Raw genomic sequence first — 14,845 nt, 5'->3', positions numbered from 1 at the left:
TCCTCAGTTACACATTAAAAGTAGAAAAGAAAGGGGCAGCTAGTGGTTCAGTGGATTGAAAGACAGGAGATCCTGGGTTCAAACACTTCTTGGGCAAGTCACTTAACCCTCATTGCCTAACCCTTATCTCTTTCTACTGTCTTAGAACCAAAACACAGTATTTGAAACTAAGATGGAAAGTAAGGATTTTTTTTTTTTTAAGTAGAAGTAAGGAGCTGGGTATGGGAGTAGGTGAAATGAAAAGAATCAAGGTTTTGAGACCCGCAGCAGTTTGGATAGCAAGGTGCCTTGGTGAGGGAATCGACCTGAACTGAATTTGGCCATGCTGATACACTTGCTAGTCTCTAGGCAGAAGCTAGTATTCGTCTCTTCAAAGAGTCACACAAAAATTTCTAGGTCTGTAGAGCTGGCAAACAGGGAGGCCTCAATGTGACCTTTTGGGACTTCTCTGTTTCTTCAGATGGATGCTGCTTTCCATCTCTGTCCTGGACTGGATATAAACAGATGCAAGTGGGAATTTGATTAGACATATTAAGCAAGATCTTCTTTATTGCAATGGTGGATAAATGAAGGCATGTATGGGATTAGTCCTGAAGAACTTGGTTCTTCTAGCCAAGGATTGTCCTATAGAATCTCTTGACGTCTTCTCTAGCATTTTAATTGAGCGGAATTCTGGTGTCCCATTTAGGAACATCTGTAATTATTTTAAGTGCAGGTCATTTGGCAAACATTTAACAAAAAACAACCATGCAAATTAGTTGAAATCTACCTTTTCTGGAAAGCCTTCACAGAAACCTTTAAGCCTGTTGGCTCTGGTAGATCTAACACAAAGTTGAGCTCAGTCACAGATTTGAGACTTATCTAGGTCTCTTCTGCTTTCCTAGAGAAATAACAGTTCCATAATCTCACTGCAGACAGATGTGATTGAACACAAAGGAAACCAGATGTCAAAGTGCTCAGGGCCCTAAACAGTCCAGCTCCACCAGTGGAAATGTAACTAAAAGTAGATACCCTCAGGACAGTGGTATAATCCTTATTTTCTACTTATCTGCATTAAATTGTGAGTTCCTTGAGGGCAGGGACTATCTTTTGCCTCTTTTCCCCCCCTATCTTCAGCATTAGCAGTTTCTGGCACATAGTAGGTATTGAATAAATGCTTATTGACTATTTTTATCCTTGACTCTTGCAGGTATGTTGTCCTTTGTTAAGTTGCGATAGAGAATGATGTATCCTATTATATTTAGGACCAAAAACTAGTATGTATGCTCGTAGAAGGCAGGAACCATTTTATTTTTATCTTTATAGTAAGTTATTGGCACATAGGTGGTACTTAATCAATGCTGTTAATTTCTTGATTGATTAGACTATTTTAGTGTTATAGGTCTAAGGGGAATGACTGTTTATGTCAGATATATTTTAATGTGACTCCTTTCATTTGTGGATTGGACTACATGGCTATTGAGGCTATTTCCAGTTGTCAAAGTATGAATCTTATGGGAAACTTTATTTTATAAACATTGGAGTTAGAAGTTAAGGACTGGATCTGTAATTCTATGTATAGAGTTTTCTTCCAGATGAGAAAACTCCCTTTTCCAATGTAGTTTTTGTCCCTTCTATGTTTACTTTGAGTCTTAGACAGTTGCCTAGAACACTGAGAAATTAAGTGACTCACTTAGGGTCACTCAATGTTGTCTCCAAGGTGATCTTCCTGTCTCCAAAGCCTGTTCTCTATCTTTTGTCACCTGTGATATGAATTACACTTTAAATGAGGTTTGGGTTTTGGGATGAGTCAAACAGGCTGGAACATTCAAAGGAGGGAGAATAGTTTTAAGAAGTTCTTCACATCTCAGAAACATAACCACTTTTTCAGTGTCAATGTTTTGTTTTGTTTTGAAGACATAATAACAGTATTTGTGGAAAAAGCTTTCACTAGTTGAGCATCAGGGCATTTTTTTCCTTTCCTACACCTTGCTTTGGAGTTCTTCTCAAATTTATGTTTTACCTTTAGGGGGTGGGACAAGAATTGGAATAATTTTAGAAGATAATTTCGGGCTTCATGCTGCTTCTGGAGTGGTGCTTCACCTCTCTTCTCTCCTTTCTTATGCAGGGCTGTGCATAATATGGGTACACTTGTCCTTGTTAGCTTTTTCTCAATATGACCCTGGGAGGCAAAGCCAATATACTCTCTCTCCATCCCCCCTCCCCCCACTCCCTACTACACCTCCTGCAAAACTTGGCCTTGGCATATATTTTGGATAAAAGCATTTCATCCCCTCTTTCCCAAAAGAAGGGAAACTGTTTTCTGCTAATTTACCTTCCCTGTCTCCTGTCCTCTATACCTCTGTCCTTCCCAAGCACTTTTCCCTCCCATCCCCTAACCTTAACTGTTTGTCGTGCAGGTGTTAAGCCCAACTTACAAACAGCGGAATGAAGACTTCAGAAAGCTTTTCAAGCAACTTCCTGACACAGAGCGTCTCATCGTTGGTAAGCTGGGAGTGATCTCCAAACAGGGTACATTACTCAAGCTGTTTTACTAAGGCCCTAAGCTATTATGGGTACTAGACTTCTCTGTACCTTCTTGGAGCAGAAGGACATTAGACTGACACTTAGAGGTGACCCACAGGAGTTTGGGGGAGATGCTCCCTTGTTTTCAGGTCATGGAATCACCAAGGACCTGCACTGGGATAGAAGTATACTACTAAACAAACTTTTAACTAGATAAACATTATCATTATTATTCCTAATTACCATTGAGCTAGAAATACTCTTAAGTTGTCTAATTTCTGCCTGACCTGGGTTGAGAACTAAAGAGGGGAGAAATTTGTAGGGGGAAGGTTAGAGGGGCAAGGCAGTTAGCTGGACTTCATTGGGCTCTCTGCTTCTATCGTTTATGAGTTAGTGGCTTATTAACTGCCCTGTAGAATGGCTTCTACCTCTCCTCTCAATGTTCTCATGGACTGAGGTAAGCATAAATGAATGTAGTAGGTCCTTTGTCCTCAGTTCTTCTTGCTTAATCAGAGGGTTGTTGAGAACTTACAAACCAGGAAGTATCTGTTCCTCCAGATCTTTCGGGGCACCTCTCTGATCCCCTTATATGAGGTTCCTCAAACTGTTAAGGCAGTATTAGGGAATCTGTTCTTGTATTGGGCCACCTCTCCTAGCACTCTGGTTTCCAGTATTACTAGGCCCTTTTCTGCAGCTCTGACCTCTAGGTTGATAGCTCCTTGGGCTAGAAACCCTCCTTTCCCAATCATCCTCTTTCCTATCTTTCTTGCATAATACATGGCTTCCAGAAAAGTTAATCTGTTTACCTAAGTCTCTTCTTGGACCTTGTCCTTCTTGGACCAAGAGTTTAGGCACCTCTTACCCCTTGGAACAGTGCTGGGAGGTTCTCATTTAGAGCTGGGCCATTATTTTCTCAGAGTTGATTAGGGTTCCTTGTGGATGGGGTGATGCATCTGAACTGCAATAGCTTGGGAGCTGGTGATGCTTCCTGCCTTTGACTTCCCCTCTTTTCTCTCCTGCCATAGATTACTCATGTGCGCTACAAAGAGACATTCTCCTCCAGGGCCGACTCTACCTCTCTGAAAATTGGATCTGTTTCTACAGCAACATCTTCCGCTGGGAAACTCTGGTAAATACCTGAGGCTCCATTCCTCTTTGGTTATGACAGAGCAGGACTCTCTTACCTTAATTCCTATACTATCTTCATGTTCTGTCCTGGGCCTTAATTATAACATATAAAGGCCTAATAGATACAGAACAAATACATTGAGTTTCCTTTATTTTATCTGTTTCTACTTTGTTGAATATGAGAGAAAACGCTGTGCATATAGGAAAGGGAGAAAGACTTGGAGAATTGGGACTAATGAAAATGTGGAAGACTTTGGAGAACCTGGAAAGTACACTGGGGCAAGAGGGAGGCAGGAAGCTTGGATCCAGGTTTCTAATGTGGCACGTATTAGCTTTATTAATTACAACGGGACAAATTCTGTTTCCTCATCCTTAAATCAAGAGGGTCAAACTAGGTGAGTCCTAGGGTCCCTTTCAGATCTAGATGTGTGTGGTTGATAATCTTATTTAGTCTTTCCTGGTACTCTTGGACAACTCTTTGCCAAACTGTATTAATGCCCTTTTTTTCTTCTTTCTCCTTCTTGGGTCTTGTGGGTACCCCAGCTAACAGTGCGATTGAAAGATATCTGCTCCATGACTAAAGAAAAAACAGCCCGACTTATTCCCAATGCAATCCAAGTTTGCACAGACACTGAGAAGGTAAGGATGTTGCCATTCTTGAGGGCCCTCTTTTCCCACTTGCTTTGAACTGTCCCTCTATTACCTCTTTCCCCACCCCTGCATCCATGGGAAGAACATGTTTCTAATGTTACTATAATGGGAATAGGGAGAGAACACTGTGACAGACTGGAGGCAGGCGCTGGAGACAGATGAGCCAATAGGTTGGCTTCCAGAGTGTAGGAAGGGGGAGATGAAGAGCTAAAGTCAATTAAAACTCCTAGAGAGATGCCGGGTCCTGCCCAGATGCGCCTAACTTCCCCAAGAGCAAACTTGCAGGTTCAGTCATCTCTTGCAAGTCTTTGGAAAGCTTGTTGTCACCCAGTTGTCTTGATTTTTGTCTCCACTGGACTTTGATGACTCTGGAAGTGAGTGTGAGGCTGATGACTTTGTGCAACTTTACCTCACATAGAACCAATTTATGTGCAATTCAAAAGACATCATCAGTGATATCATTTTGGTCCTCCTCAATGAAGGACAACAACAATCAGTGACGTTTAACTAGGCCCTGAAGATGAGTGGGGCTGGACTTCTGCCAAGGGGACAGAGGCTCAAAGATTCCGAGGAGTCTGGTTCCCAGCTCTACTGACATCTAGCCAACTCTTCATTGTCCAGGGTAGACACTCAGGTTTTCTTTCTCTAATTTGCCATTTTACGCCATTCTTTTATAACTCCACGATGGCAGTGGAAGAGTTTGAGAACAGAAGAATGTCAGTTTCAAAGTAGTCATTCTTTGTGGATGACTCTTGTCCATTCTGTTGTAAAGCCAATCTGCTGAAAGTTTAGCAGAGAAGGAGGTTGGGTTATCCTGGAGATTGATCTTCTTGTTCACCTCTGTACCCCTTAGTTCTCCCCTCCAAAATATATGTGTGTATGGTATCATAGCCTTGTAACCTTGGATAATAACGAAATCCAGCAAACATGTATTGAGCACCTCTTGTGTGCATGACGCTGTTGTAAAAATGAAAAGACAAAAATCAGACACTAGGAATTTTTTTGGTGGGTGTGTGTGATACAGTATGTTCAAAATAGCTTCAAAGAGAAAACATTAAATTGTCTCTCTTCCTTATGCTTGTGTCCTCAGCACTTTAGCCCGATGTCTAGCAAATAGTTACCATTTGATAAATATTTTATCATTCTTTCCAAATTGGGAGTTAGTGGTTCTTAGACTCTGATAAATTGAACTTTTAGGGGAAGAAGGACCAAGTGCCTTTTCTCCTATTACCTGATATTTCTAAACAGGACTGTCTTGTTCTTTTCTCTCTCTTCCTAGCACTTTTTTACATCCTTCGGGGCACGAGATAGGACATATATGATGATGTTCCGGCTCTGGCAGAATGCCCTCCTTGAGAAAGTAAGTACTTCCTCCCTCCTCAGAGTTCTGGATGTGAATTCTGCTTTCTCTATTTACCATCTATATAACTTTGACCAAATCACCTAAACTGAATACAAGCCTCAGTTTCTTCATCTATACCATAGGAATAATACTTTTACCCTTAGAGAGCTGGCCTTAAGGTCAAGAAAGTCTGAGTTTCAGACCCAACCAACACATTCCAACTGTGAGATCTTGGGCAAATCACTCTTAGTGCTCCAGACAACTCCAGGGATTATAATTTGCTGAGAAGTTGGTGATGTTCATTGGTAAAAGAAGTTCTTCTTCAAGAGCTTTCTATGATGGTGAAATTATAGGTCCAGTACAAAAAAAACATAAAACAAAACTTTCCCTGCTTGTCCAGAGAAGCATATACAAAATACTTTGTAAATGGCAAAGCAATGGGTATCTAGATAGCACAGTAGATAGAGTGCTAGGCCTGGAGTTGGGATGACCTGGGTTCAACATCTGGCCTCAGACACTTCCTACTTGTGTGACCCTGGGCAAGTCCCATTTGCCTAACCCTTGCCCTTATGCCTTAGCTAAGAGAGAAGGTAAGGGTTTAAAAAATGTGATAAAGCAAAATAAGTTTCAATTGTCAGCTGCCCCATTATCATCATGAAACTCATGTAGAGAGGACTCCTGTTAGGACTGGCCAAGAGGGGACATTCTGTAATAGAAAGAGCAATGATTTTGGAGTCAAGAAGGACCCAGGTTTGAATTTGACTGCTAATACTCTGTAGTCATGTGAACATGGGCAAATCAATCCGCTTCTTTCTCCTGGAGGTAAGAAGTCCTTTGAGAATCAAATCAAAGCAGCAGTAGGCAAGGAGCCAAAGACCAGCACATTCTGATTTAACTTCTTTTGTGACCCCAGAGAGCACAACCAGGAGGGACTAGTGGGTGAGAATTCTAAGGAAGCAGGTTCCAGCTCATTTGGAGAGTGGTCCAGCAATTCAGTAGCTTTGGGTTTGGTTTTCTTCCATTGAAATGAGCTCATCCCCAAAGGTGTTCAAGCAGAGGCTGTCTAGGATGTTATGGAGGGGATGCCTTCTTGAGGCAAGAGATTTAACCACATGTACTCCAAACCCCTCCTCACTCAAAGTTTAGGATTGGCTTTCCTAGGCTCAGTGTCAGGGGACACCTGGGTTTAAATCCCACCTTTAATACTGAATTAACTGTGGGCAACTTTGGTGGCTCAGTGGATAGCATGCCAGGTTGGAGTTGAGAGGACCTGGGTTCAAATTTGGCCTCAGGCATTTCCTAGTTGTGTGACCCTGAGTGAGTCACTTAAGACTTGTTTGCCTACCCCTTGTCCTTCTGTCTTAAGAGTTGTTACTAAGACAAAAAAGTAAGGGTTAAAAAAATATTTTATTAGCTGCATGACCTTGGGCAAGTCACATCACTTTTCTGAGGCTCATCTATAAAATTCTGGGCCAGTGAAGGGGATAGTACCTACATCAAAGTTTTTGAGGTTCAAATAAGGCAAATATATTTAAAGAGCTTTCAAACCTTATAAGCCTCATATAATATCATTTCTTCTTCTTCAACCAAGATCAAACTCTGGCTGTTTTTTTCTTGTATTCAATATATCTTTCCCATTCTGTTCTAAAAGAAGCCTCAAAATTGGGAGTAGGAAATTGGTTATTAGACAGTTATGGGAAGAATATAAATTAATCTTGAAAGCACCATTCTCCAAAATCTGAGGGAGGGAGATGTCAAATATGATCAAGTTAAAAGGCATTTATTAGTGTGTCAGGCACTGAGCTAAGCGCTGAGAATACAAAAATAAGTAGAAAGTCATTCCTTTTCTCAAAGAGCTTACATTCTGAGGGGAAAAGGGAAAGCACTAAAAAGGAGGCTGAAAGAAGCAAAGGTAGAGAAAGAAATAATGGAGGAAATCCAGAGAGACAGGAGTGGAGCATAGAGAAAAAGGAAGACATTCTTAGACACTTTGCCTAAAATAGAAGTTCTGGGAAGAACCAGACACTCTGGAGGGGCCACAGGGACAGCTCATCTTCTGGAAGGGCATGGAGAGAGTGAGCTTTCAAGATGACGAGGTTGCTGTATCATGGAGAGAGAGTCCAGAGATTCCTGAGTGGACTCTGGAGAGGACTAAAGACATGACTGGCTTGGATGCTTTTCTTCAAATGATTGACCAGATATATAATCATCTTGGGCTAGTCATTGCCCTGAGCTGAGTACTCATTGGCTACAGATTCTGTCCTGGAACCCAAGAGAGATCTGTCATAGCATCTCTTGCCTCAAGAAGGCATCCCCTCCATAACATCCTAGACAGCCTTTGCTTGAACACTTTCAGGGATGAGCTCATTCCCATGGAAGAAAACCAAACCCAAAGCTACTGAATTGCTGGACCACTCTCCAAATGAGCTGGAACCTGCTTCCTTAGAATTCTCACTTTCTAGTCCCTCCTGGTTGTGCTCACTGGGGTCGCAAAAGAAGTTAAATCAGAATGTGGTGGTCTTTGGCTCCTTGCCTCCTGCTGCCCTAGCAAGATTCTAGCATGGAGGAAGGGAGCTGGGGAATCATAGATAAAGAAGAACCCACAGTTCTTGCCCTTAGAGGAAGTCTTAATTTCATGAGGAAGAAAGACGCCTATCCATGGAAAAGGTCAGAGGAAATATAAAAGTGAAACAAACAGATACATTGTTAATTAAATCAATCTCTGTTGAACACCTACTCTATGCAAGGCTTAAGTGTGGAGAGACTTAGAAAGAGAGTTAGAGATACTGCCTTCATGACACTGTCAGTTTAGCAAGGTAACAAGACCCAGACAGTTAACAAACAATCGCTACCATTTATAGAGCAGTTGAAGGTTTTCATGGCATTTTGCATGTATTTTTTTCATTAAATTCAAAATAGAATATGATAAATAAGTAAGGGGAGTCCACATCACAACAAAGGTATGGTGAGGGAGTTCATAGGAAGGAGCCTTCTGATTGAGGGCATAAAGAGAAGCTCCACTAAGGAGGTGGCCTTTGAACTAGGTCATGAAGGTAGTTAATGGCATTTCAGCAATAGATGACCAGTGAGAAGGCATCGTGTGAACATTGGAGGGCACATAGCAAAGATGTGAAATTGAGAAGGCACAGGGAAGGCTAGAAGGGGATCATCTCTAATAGTCCATTTTAACTGGGATAGAGAGTACCTAAAGAGTGTAGAGTAGGATCTGACTAGGAAAATAGGTTGGTTCCTCATTGTGAAAGACCTTGAATGGTGGTCTTAAGGGGCTCTGATTGATATTATTCAGTAGATACAGGATATTAATGAGTCTTTAAGCATGTATTAAGCTCTTACTGTGTGCCAGGCACGTTGCTAAGGGATGCGGATCAAAGACAAATAAAAGAAAAAGAAGGCCTTGCCCTCCAGGAAAGTGAAAAAAGGGTAGAGTTGGGGAGGAAGGATCCAGCAAAGCAGAGGGAGAGACACGTAGGAGTTACAGAAAATTACAAAAGCATTTTAGCTGCTTTTGGAGAGGAGAAAAATTGTGTGGAACTTTTTTGTTTGGGAGCCCACAGCTCTGTCCCTGTAGCTAGAGGGACCCAAGCAGGTGGGTGCTGATGATGTGTGAGGACAAGCAAGATTCAATCTTGAAGTATGATGAGATTTCCCAATGTTGTACTTCCTGGGAAGGGAACACATGATGGAGAGGTCCAGAGAATTCCCAAAGCAGGATCTTGTGGGAATTAATAAATGCCTTCACAAAAGAACTCCAAATAGAACTCTGATTCATAGATTTGTTAAATCAGAACCAGAAGTAGGGGTGAGGGACAGGACTTGGCTTTGGCCCAAGGCACTGGAATTTAGAAGGAACTGATATCACTGGAGTTAAAAAGAGTTTTCGCTTAGCATATAGTTAGCCAGACTGTTAAAATAGGAAGCTACCAGATGGTAGCCCCCTTGCTAAATATGCCCTGCTCCCTCTGCCTGTGTTGACCTCCTAGCCAGCATGGTAGTAGCCTTGCAGTGTCTTGAATTCTTCTTGCTCCCCTATGGGACATTGTTTCCCAGTATCTGAGATGTAAAAATGTTATTTGGTGATATCTAATCCACTTTCATACAGCTTGGTCTCGGAAGTGCTAGTCATACCTCTTGCTAAATTATTTTCTTCCTGATCCCCCTATATAGTCTAAGCCTTATTAGACTCTTTAAGATGTATATTAGAGTGACTGTTTGATTAAAGTCAAGTAGGCTTAGTTAAGGAAAAGAGGGATAGAGATGAGTTAAGGACTGAAGTAATACACAAGTAGAGATGAATGAGCCATTCCGAGATGTATGTGAAAGCTAAGGGTAAGCTATGGGTAATAGGTGGAAAGAATAGTAGATGGATCCCTCCCATATTGTATGGGGTCTCCTTAAGAGCATGTCAGACATGGGTAAAGCATTGCTCTCTGCCTATTCCTCTAGTCTGAGGCAATTTCTTGACCCTCCCTAAAATTCCAAGCTGCCCCTGTAAGTAAGCAAAATTCATGTTTCTGTCATTGCAAATTACTATCTTCTCTCTGCTTGTAGAAATGACCGTGCCCAAGTAATAGAGGAAGCTTAGAGGTTTAGTGTGGGGCTAGAGCTCTACATTACAACCAGAAGTACTTTTGGTTTGATCCTATTTCCAGTTTCTAGGGCTCCTTCCCTCATTCGGTTTCTCCCTCTGCCTCCTATGCCCTCTTCCCCTCGCCCCCACCATTCTCCTACTCGCCCAAATCTTCCGTTCAGAGAACATAAACATCTGGTCGAATGAAATAACCTATGTGAAGTGCTATATACAATTGCCACCAACAGTTTTTATTCTCTGCCTTCAGTCCGCCCACTCAGAGTCCTCCCCTCTTACTCACTGCCTTCCCTCATCCTCCCTGCTTTCCCTTTTACTCCCAGAGTTATTAAACCAAGATAAAGCAGCGGGTGGGCAAGGAACCCAAGACTGCGGTATTCCTCTTAAACCCACTTTGTGGCGGCTCCCAGAAAGCACAACAGAGACCTTTGGATGAGAGTTATAGATAGGGAAGAAGCTTCCAGCCCCTCATAAAGAAAGAATGTCTTCTTAGTTAGATCTGTCCAGCAATAAAATGATCTTGTTCCCTGGGTCGTGAGCTCCTCCCTGGAGGTGTTCCAAGCAGACAGAGGCTGACATGACCACTTGTCAAGGATGTTATAAAGGAGATTTCTTCTCGGTGGAGAAATATAACCAGATGTGTTCTCCAGTCCCTTTTCAGCTCTAAGCTTTAAATTCTCTTATTCACTAATAGCTGATTTCATGCAATCACAGTTAAAAAGGACATGAGTTATCTAGTCCAAGCAATACCTGAGTAGACATCGCCTCTACAATATTATTATTTTAAAACTCTTAGCTTCTCTCTTAGAATCAGCTAAGTATTGGTTCCAAGGCAAAAGAGTGGTAAGGAGTAGGCAATTAGGGTTAAGTGACCTGCCCAGGGTCACAACTAGGAAGTGTCTGAGGCTAGATTTGATCCCAGGACCTCCTGTCTGTAGGCCTGGCTCTATCTGCTGAGCCACCTAGATGTCCTCCTCTACAATATTATTGACAAGTGTACATACACTTTCCACAAACATCATGATCCAAGACTAGAACAGAATTCTTGATTCTTTAGATATACTCTGACCAGACCAGAGTACATTGGGATTGTCACCCCCGTTATTAATCTAATATCTCTTTATCCTAAGATTGCCTAATTACTTTTATTTGTTAATATCAGACTGTTGATTTGATTGAACTTTTTTCTACTAAAACCCTTGGGGATTTTTCACATAAAGTGTTGTCTCTGCCATCCTATATTTGTGCTTTTGACTTTTTTATTCCGTATGGAATTTAACATTTATCATTCTCGTTTAGGTGCATAATTCTAGTTTGCTGTCAAGCTGTTTTTGGATCTCAAACATTTTCTCATCCTAATATTAACTACCCTTCCCAGCTTCTTGGCATCTTCACATTTGATAAGCAAGCTATTTGTACCTTTTTCTTTTCTTTCTTTTTTTTTTAAATAACCCTTACCTTTCATCTTGGAATCAATACTATATATTGTTTCCAAGGCAGAAGAGTGGTAAGCAGCAGGCCATGGGGGTCAAGTGACTTGCCCAGGGTCACACATCTGGGAAGTGTCTGAGGTCATATTTGAAACCAGGACCTCCTTTCTCTAGGCCTGGCTCTCAATCCACTGAGCCACCCAGCTGATCCTTATCTGTACCTTTTTCAACTCAAATTTGATTACCAAATTTTTTTGAGGACTCAGGATTATTTTTGTAAATGTTTGTGCATCATTAGTCAATTAGAGCCCAAGGTGTGTCCAGCATTTCTGACAGGGTTAAGTTCGCCCCTTCCTCCTTCCTCATTGTGAGGAATGAAAGATCATTTGTGAAAAGCAGTAAAATGTCTACAGGAAGCAGAGACATTCCCTGAGAGGAAGAAGAGGGGGTTATCTGTCAAATAATCTTTTTTTGGCTAACAAGTTCATGGATCCTCTTGGGCATGGTGGTGGGTGGTCACCCTCTTCCCTCTCCAGAAAAGATTGCCTTTTTCTGCTTGGGGAGGGGAAGCCTGAGCAAAGGTGAATGGCTTCTGTTTCTCCCCTTCTAGCCTCTGTGTCCCAAGGAGCTGTGGCACTTTGTCCATCAGTGTTACGGAAATGAACTAGGCCTGACCAGTGACGATGAGGACTACGTGCCCCCAGATGATGACTTCAACACGATGGGGTGAGTGAGACCCAAGAGCCAATTAGATGGCAGAACTGGGTTCTTTCGCCAATGTCTTTTCTCTCCTTTTGAGGAATGCTGTTGTGGCATTCCTGGGTGGGGCTGGTCTTGTGAAATGAGGTTGGAGGGAGATAACTAAGTGGCTCAGGATTGAAAGCTAACCCTAGAGATTGGTTCAACTCTGGCCTCAGATACTTCCTAGCTGTGTGATCCTAGACAAGCCACTTAACCCCCATTGCCTAGCCCTTACCACTCTTCTGCCTTGGAACCAATACACAGTAGTGATTCCAAGACAGAAGGTAAGGGTTTGCTTTTTTTTAAGAGTTTACATTTTAATGAGGGAGATAATATGAAAGTTGGGGATAAGTATAATTGTAGGATATTAAATTGGCATGTGGCACCTATTATCCAGGGACAATGGCCTAGTAAATTTGTTCATGGTTCATAGTTCCAGACCTTTTAGGGGAGGGGAAGGGATGAGAAGTAAGGCAAAGGAGAAATAGAGATCCAGAAATTCTCAGGGGAGGAGATGAAAGGGTACCCATATAGGAGAGGAAGGACTGGAGTTATGAAGGAGACCACTGGAGAATCAAGAAGGAAGTGAAGCATGGCTAGGACTTTTCTCTGAATTATGGTCTGGTAGAGGCAGTCACTCATTAGGAGAGCAGGAAGTCAGGGCAGAAATTTCTCCAGGGTGGTAAGGCTATGAAGGAAAGTCAGGAATGACATCATAGACATAAGTCTATGAGCCTCCATGGTCATCACAGTACTTGGGGAGAAAATGCTGCCATTTGGGTGTAGTGCTAAGAAGCCAAGAAAACTGACTAATAACTAAGTCACCATCAAGAACTGGCACAGAGCCATTTTGGGGAGAGGTATGATTGAAGGAGCATACACTATTCATATTTTCAGAGACCTACAGATCTGTTGGGAGAACTAGAACATAGACATTAAAGTGACTTGGGAATAGGCCTCCATTAAAATCCTACTCCTCTGTCTTGCCATAATATGAAAATGATTCTGAATTCTTGAATTCTACATCAGCCCAAACACATACTTTACCAGATTTTACCAAGGTGTAATGATTTTGAATAAGGGGCCATTAGCATATTTTGAATCTGTTGTTCAAGGACTGGCCATGTTAAGTCTGGAGAGGCACATTACAAGAAAGTTGGTCTCTGGGTGATAAATATTTTCAACCACATCTCCTAAGGTATGGTGATTTGCATTGGTGGGAACAAACCCAAATGGATAAAACCACAGATCCTTGAAGAAGGAAACTTCAGAAAGTTCAAAATGATTTAGTGCAAAGGAAGAAGATTGGTAATAGAAAGACCAAATCTCAGTTTTGCTGTGTGACTTTAGGCAGATCAATTAACCCTTTTTAGTTTTCTGCCTTTGTGAAATGGGGGCAAAAATTCTTCTACTACCTACTTTAATGACTTTGTGTGAATAATGCACTTGTAAATGAAAAAGTGCTGTAGAAATGTGAATTATTATTGCAAGTTAGGGATATTTTGATGCCAAGAGGGGAAAAAAGTATAAATGTAAAAATTTATCAGAGAATTTGATGGTAAAGCCAATGAAAAGGACTATTATTTTGTGATGGAGCTTTTCCAGCTTTTCCAGAAAATTTAAATGTGTGGGAATTAGTAGAGAGGACAAAGGAGAATATTCTAGGTTAGAGACATAGGAAAATATGTGAACGGTCCAGGAAGGATATCCCAGGGAAAAATAATATGCATGCATATAGATTCAGAGGTGAAAATGGACATTCAAAGAAAAGTTGTCGTTCCCCTTACATTTTTGAATTTTTAATTTTATTAAAAAAAATCTTACTTTCCATCTTAGAATCAATACTGTGTATTGCTTCCAAAGCAGAAGAGTAGTAAGGACTGGGCAGTGTGGGCTAAGTGGCTTGCCCAGGTCACTCAGTTAGGAAGATTTTAATCCAAGATCTCTTGTCTCTAGGCTGGCTCCCTATCCACTGAGCCATTTAGCTGCACCCCAAAATCCCCTTATTTTAAGGTTAGATGGCAGAATCATGACTGAGGGGCATTTGTGAATATCCTGTTATCCCTCCTTATTTCTGCTCTTCTGGGAAGATAGAGGAGTTGAAGGGAGACCTGGTTTAGTGGGCACTGATCTTCCTCTTCTTTCCCCTATTCAGCTACTGTGAGGAGCTCCCAGTAGAAGAGAATGAGGTAAATGACAGCTCCTCCAAAAGCAGCATAGAGACCAAGCCAGATGCCAGCCCACAGCTGCCGAAGAAATCTATCACCAACAGCACACTGACCTCCACTGGAAGCAGTGAAGCCCCTGTCTCGGTATGGATTGCAACCCTTAACTCAGTGCCCATTGTCCACTAGTTTAGCTGAGTAGGCCTGGATAGAGGGAATTGACTTGGGAAGTAAGTTGGAAAGATGGCAAAGATATGCTGGTTAAATGTTTAACAAT

General features: G+C 41.7%; 1 protein-coding gene across 17 annotated transcripts in view; it reads left to right on the top strand.

Annotated features, from left to right (window-relative positions):
- GRAMD1B (GRAM domain containing 1B) overlaps positions 1–14,845 on the top strand; it is a 352,537-nt gene that overhangs the window by 311,124 nt on the left and 26,568 nt on the right. For all 17 annotated transcript variants that reach the window (XM_056794185.1, XM_056794187.1, XM_056794188.1 and 14 more), the window contains 6 exons: positions 2,400–2,484; positions 3,531–3,634; positions 4,177–4,272; positions 5,564–5,644; positions 12,273–12,388; positions 14,559–14,715. In XM_056794185.1, coding sequence (XP_056650163.1) covers positions 2,400–2,484; positions 3,531–3,634; positions 4,177–4,272; positions 5,564–5,644; positions 12,273–12,388; positions 14,559–14,715 — 639 coding nt within the window. The remainder of the gene's footprint in view (positions 1–2,399; positions 2,485–3,530; positions 3,635–4,176; positions 4,273–5,563; positions 5,645–12,272; positions 12,389–14,558; positions 14,716–14,845) is intronic.

The sequence above is a fragment of the Monodelphis domestica genome, chromosome 4, assembly GCF_027887165.1.
Source record: "Monodelphis domestica isolate mMonDom1 chromosome 4, mMonDom1.pri, whole genome shotgun sequence".
Taxonomy (NCBI): domain Eukaryota; kingdom Metazoa; phylum Chordata; class Mammalia; order Didelphimorphia; family Didelphidae; genus Monodelphis; species Monodelphis domestica.
The sequence above is the reverse complement of the archived record's forward strand: the minus strand, read 5'-3'. Positions and strand labels throughout refer to the sequence as shown.